General features: G+C 38.5%; 2 protein-coding genes across 2 annotated transcripts in view; both read right to left on the reverse strand.

Annotated features, from left to right (window-relative positions):
• The window catches only part of LOC109470499 (carbohydrate sulfotransferase 10-like), a 28,030-nt gene extending 25,936 nt beyond the window's left edge, over positions 1 to 2,094 (reverse strand). Inside the window, exons 1-2 of the mRNA XM_019769461.1 lie at positions 2,038 to 2,094; positions 661 to 799 (exon numbers count right to left, since the gene is read on the reverse strand). Coding sequence (XP_019625020.1) covers positions 661 to 799; positions 2,038 to 2,052 — 154 coding nt within the window. The 5' untranslated portion in view covers positions 2,053 to 2,094. The remainder of the gene's footprint in view (positions 1 to 660; positions 800 to 2,037) is intronic.
• Positions 2,095 to 2,993: 899 nt separating this feature from the next.
• The window catches only part of LOC109470497 (arylsulfatase B-like), a 25,430-nt gene continuing 22,423 nt past the window's right edge, over positions 2,994 to 6,000 (reverse strand). The window contains exon 10 of the mRNA XM_019769458.1: positions 2,994 to 3,091. Within this exon, the coding sequence (XP_019625017.1) occupies positions 3,067 to 3,091 (25 nt within the window). The 3' untranslated portion in view covers positions 2,994 to 3,066. The remainder of the gene's footprint in view (positions 3,092 to 6,000) is intronic.

Consider the following 6,000-nt stretch of genomic DNA (forward strand, 5'->3'; position numbering starts at 1 on the left):
ATCTGTATCTTGAATTGTTACATTTTTAGATACGGCCTTAGATACGGCCTACAACTGTAATAAAAAAATATGTTTGACGACCACATACCGTCGTCAAATGATGTTAACTCTTCCAGTGGACAAATTAAACGTTTTTACTCATTGCTTTAAAAAAAGAGCTTTATTTGTATTAATTTTCCCAGTTAAATGTATTCTACACCCAATTAAAGCCTTATCTTAACAAAAATGCTACTCTAGCACTTCCTCATAAATTATGCAATTGAGGTCAATGTTTAATAATTGGTGTTTATTAATGTTCACCTTCCAACCTAATTTTAAATTGCGAAAGTACGAACTCCTAGTAATTACTTGTATGAAAGAAATTTCTAATTAATTATGCACATTAGGTCTTCATTAACAATTCTATATTAATCTTTAGATGTTCCTCTTGTTCTCAACTACATATTTTACAAGTGTCATTGTCCTATTATCAAACGAAGTAGATTTATAGATGTTCTTTTTTCATTAAGCAAATTAGCTCCAGATGTGCATAATCTTATGCAAAACATCACTTTAATTATCTACATAACCAAAAATCAAGATAATCCGTCAATGGTTGTTGATTATCAGTAGTCAGGTCTCACCTTGAGACGAGGCATAAACCCTTTATTTCGAACCTACCTCCGTGTCCATGTATAGTGCTTCTTGCCGCGATCGTCATCGTAAAGTCAACATCATCTTGCTTCCAGTATATGAAAAAAACTAGCACCACCACACAGATAGCAGCAATTAGACGCAAGGCAGCCGGGCCTCTGATGACCTAAAGAAGCATTTCTTTTATAAAATACAGATAATAAAGATATTCTCGCAATAAGTGTAAGGTCACGAAATTCTCATGTACTCCTACGTGTAAACAGCTGTCATTCTATGGATTTGTCATGTCTGCATCATAATATATGCAGAAACATCTTCCTCAGTTCCAATAAAATTTAGGTTATGTTGCTTTCAGTTATATTTACCGTGAAAGGGACGCTGTTTTAGGCGTTTTTTAATGTGTTAAGATTTTATAGTTAAAAAAAACAACCTCAGTCAATTTCTGTGATTGTCAGTAAAAGTCCAATATAATTCATTTATATTACTTGTTTTATCGATTATAGTCTGTTAAAGGTGACTGATGCTCACCGAAACTTTGGCTCGTGTAAAACGAATGGCTGTGAATAAAAAAAAAAAATTAAAATGCTCAGACATTTACAACTTGACAAAATGTAGACATATCAAATCGTTTTTGTTGTTATCAGGTTCCAAAGGACTACCGAGGCGGCCATATAGTTAATAAATGGTTATCTGTCACTAAACTATGAATGTGGTTCATTTTTTCTATAATAGGGTCATTACATTAGTCATGTGGTCGACATGGATTTATTTTACTTTAACAAAAAAGGTCATATCTGTGTAATAATCAGGAATACCAAACTGGCTTTTACACAGCTTTTTAATTGAATTAATTTTAAAACGCCCCTTTGTCGATTTGGGAATTTGAAAGATTTTTCTCTAAACGCCTGCTGAACCTTTCTTCAAAATTTAAACTTTGTGGGATGATTTAGAAATTTAGACACTAAAATATATAACAAGGTATCCAAAATATACCGAATATAGCCCCTCGTGGTGATGTTACAAAATGGTAGATATTGTCTACGTTTGGTGAAGCCAGCACCTTTTTATGGTGCACACCTGTTATTTAAAGTCAGATCAATTACTATTGGTCCATAACATTTCCCATTTTGTTTTACTTTTTAGCAATTTTGTTACGTTTTCTTACATTTATCTGATTAGCAGCGTCAGACTCTTATTTGTTAATGAAAAAGAAGCCAGCATTCTCCTGCACCGTCATAAACTATGCCACCTACATTTGTACAGGTATTAAGTTTACTTTATACATTGGGATAATAAGAAAAAATAAGAGAATCAGAGACTGTTTTAGATTGCAGTTTAAAGAGATTTCTTCAAAGCCTTTTACATCCCTGTAGTGCAATACTAAGAACTTATGGCTGTACTCACCCTGGCTACGGACATTATTAGAACAGCTGGAGAGATAGATCTGAAGTAAATGAAGTATTTATCTCAAAAACGCTTAAAACATTTGGCATTTGTAGAAAGGTTTACAGTAACTGCGCATGTCCAATACAGGTAAAACCGGTTTTAAGTACCGATTGTGTAATCATTAACCCACCAACAGGCAATTTTTTTTCGACTGAATTGGCCAAACGCGGCCCAAATTGATAACATAAAACGTGTTAGAATGCAAAAAAAATGTAAAATGACAAGTTAAAAGCCTTGCAAGAACAATGGTATACTTATTTTACCAATCTCAGCAAGAAAGATTTTTTTGCACGCTATAGCACAGTTTCCACATCAACTTCCATATGCCTCGACAGTGCACAAAGTACAAAGTCAGTACTTGACATTAGAACTACAGTGTTCAGCCCTGGGTAGACCTATGTTGCCCTCAGCAGAGTTACCTCACTTGATGGCTTAGCATTACTGGAATTTAAACCTAGCAAGATTTAAGTGTTTTAAATTGTGGTAAGAGAAATTGGAAGACTAACTCAAAATATTACACGAGGCCTCTACAGTCAGAAGTCACATAATGGATCACGATCTACATGTACCTGACCCTACATAATGGAAAATGCTTAAATGGATGAATGACACACTGTACGGTACAAGTCACAGTTATATAATGATAGAATATGACATACAATACAATAAAATATATATGAAATACTTACTATGCAATGAAGAACAACATATATATAACGAACTTGCTAAATGTTACAATGCATCCCCTACATATACAAAAATGATCATGTATTTGCACATCTCAACAATGGGAACAGCTGACATCACCTGAATTCCAACTGTGTTTGCAGCACCTGTGCAGCTGACATTACCACTCGAAATCCAACCATGCATGCAGTACCTGCACCTGAACTCCATAAAAGCATACATTACCTGCGCAGCTGACATCGGCACCTGAACTCCAACCATACATGCAATACCTGCACCTGAACTCCATAACAGCATACATTACCTATGCAGCCGACATCGGCACCTGAAATACAACCATGCATTCATTACCTACGCAGCCAACATCGGCACCTGAAAATCCACCCATGCATGCATTACCTATGCAGCCGACATCGGCTCCTGAAAATCCACCCATGCATGCATTACCTATGCAGCTGACATCGGCACCTGAAATCCACCCATGCATTCATTACCAACGCAGCTGACATCGACACCTGAAATACAACCATGCATTCAATACCTACGCAGCCGACATCGGCACCTGAAATCCACCCATGCATACATTACCTGTGCACCTGACATCAGCACCTGAACTCCACCTATGCATGCATTACCTGTGTAGCTAACATCAGCACCTGGAAGCCAATAGCCATTCCTCCAACTTAAATATACACTTTATAATCGGGTTCATATTGGAGACACATTTGTATGGAATGCAGTTTTAGATTACTTTTCACTAGAAATTAGCAGTAATAAGTTGCAACTTGCAAAGTACACTGCTATTGTCTATTCTTAAACAGTTACAATTAGATACATTAATGACTATTTCATATTGGAATGAATCACTGCAGGTAACCATTGCAAATAGAATATATTACCTGCCAGTGTAAATGACAGGTCAGAAACAAAGGCACACATTGTCCAAGAAGGTACTTTTTCTACCTTCGCCAAGAAGGTTATGTTTTCAGGGGCGTTCGTGTATGTGTGTGTGTGTGTGTGTCCGTCTGTAAACACGATAACTCGAGCAATAAGGGCTGCACGAGCAACCTCCATGGAGGTTGCTCGTACAGCCCTCCGCGATACCCCCGCAGAGCTCTGCGCGAAAACAAGTCAATTCGTTGGTTGGCGTCACGGTTCAGTGTTGCTTTCACCTCTTTGCGCTCTGCGTTCAAGACAAGTCAATTCGTTATGGCTGGCGACACAGGTTCAGTTTTGTATAGAGCTCTGGGGATTTTAAGCCAGCTCAATGTGACTACTAAGCTTTGTAAAGTGGCTTTGTAACGTACCAGGGGCCAGCAGAGCTAGCAGTCCTGCTCGGACAGATCGGGCTCCCTCGGTTTCAATCTTGCAGTCAATAGCTCTGCGCTAAAACAAGTCAATTCATTGGTTGGTGTCACGGGTTATTTTTGGTTAGACCCTTGTGGATAAAGCTATAAGTACAAAACACGTCGATGCTGATGGTTGGCGTCACGGGTTCAGTTTTGTAAAGAGCTCTGTAGATATCAAGTTAATTCAATGTGACTATTAGGCTGAATAGCCCTTACTCTATCACAAATAAAGATTTCGTCACGCAACTATGCACAGGACCACTCGCTCAACTCTCCAAAACAATTCAATTCCTTGGTTGGCGTCACAGTTCAGTTTTGCTTTCACCTCTTTGCGCTTTGCGCTCAAAACAAGTCAATTCGTCATGGCTGGCGACACAGGTTCAGTTTTGTAAAGAGCTTTGGGGATTTTAAGCCGAGCAGGACTGCCATCTCTGCGGGCCCCTGGTACGTTACAAATCCTAGTAGTCACATTGAACTGGCTTAATTTCTTCCCTATTTCAAGAGCTATCTGCAATCTAAAATTCGGGACCCTAGCATATCGAGATCACGAGATATCAAAACCGGAAGTTCTGCTCCAGTACCTTGAAAAACCGCCAGGGGGCCCCAAAATCTAATTTCTATGTCTTATGAAGACCTACCCACATACCAAGTTTCAATCCAATCCATCCACTGCTTCTCGAGTTATCTTGCTAAACCACACACACACACACAGACAAACGCTTCTTGGCGAAGGTAATAAAGCAACAAACATTCTCTGCCAGTCCAACGACCTCCATGGCCGCGACGGGTGGCTCGGTTGGTAGAAGTGGGCTGAGACGGGAGTGCCTTTGTATTCTATCCCTTCTTCTGTTAGGATATTAGTGTACAGGGATGGCACGTCTAGGGTTACCAGTTTGACGGTCGGAGATATCTTCCTGAGTGTATAGAGCTTCCCAGGTCCTTTTTTTTTTCATGTAGGAAGGTAGTCGTTGCACCATAGTCGTTGCACCATAGTCTATTACACCAAACATTTGTCATTCAAGCAACTTTGAAAAAGATATACTTAATCAAATTTATTGTTAAGCAAATGTTTTTTTTTTTTTAAATTCAGTGGCGACATAATAGGGATAAACAACAGCACTTTATCAAAGTCAAAGACTTAAAAAAACTTACCCATCACCCAAGTTTTAAATTAGCTACATATTTGCCCCTTTTTGTCTTTTTGACCAACGTCAAAAATCAGCGATGTCGTCAATAAGAATTACTTCCTGTAACATTACCTAACAATAAGAAACAAGCAAAACCTGCAGGCATAGATAGATGACTTTTACCCTCAGATGATCGTCAAGATCATAACCTCCAATAAACTGATGACCTGAAGACAGCCAAATGCTTTCTTGAATTTAAAAGCCCAGATTGTCTATCATATATGGCAAATAGATTAGATATGTTTGGACGGCATAAAAAGACATTAATTTATGAGTGTGGTATTTTAAAGGGTAACATGTATCTTGATATTTAGCCACCTTTAATATTCTTTCATGAGCACTTTTTATTTACGAGGTTATATTGTTAATTCATAACGATCATACTTAAAATATGTTCTGAATTTAACATATAAAACATAGCTGTATCTAAATTTTTAAAATAACCAATTAGTAATAGATAGACCATGGGCTTGGGCTCGTTTATTGGGACATAGTGTTGCCCCGGCCACAAGAGGACCGCCTGACGATAGAGGCGACAGCCGAGGGATTCAAGCAGACCAGAACACAATTTTACCCACCCACACGGGGGCTGCCTGAATCCCTCGGCTGTCGCCCCTATCGCCCGTGCTCTATCTTACCTAGAACATGGCCATGCACCCGAAGTTTTCTTTTAACCCTATTCATACCGTTTTTTTTTT

Source organism: Branchiostoma belcheri, unplaced genomic scaffold, assembly GCF_001625305.1.
Source record: "Branchiostoma belcheri isolate BF01 breed outbred unplaced genomic scaffold, Haploidv18h27 scaffold227, whole genome shotgun sequence".
In the NCBI taxonomy this organism is placed as follows: Eukaryota; Metazoa; Chordata; class Leptocardii; order Amphioxiformes; family Branchiostomatidae; genus Branchiostoma; species Branchiostoma belcheri.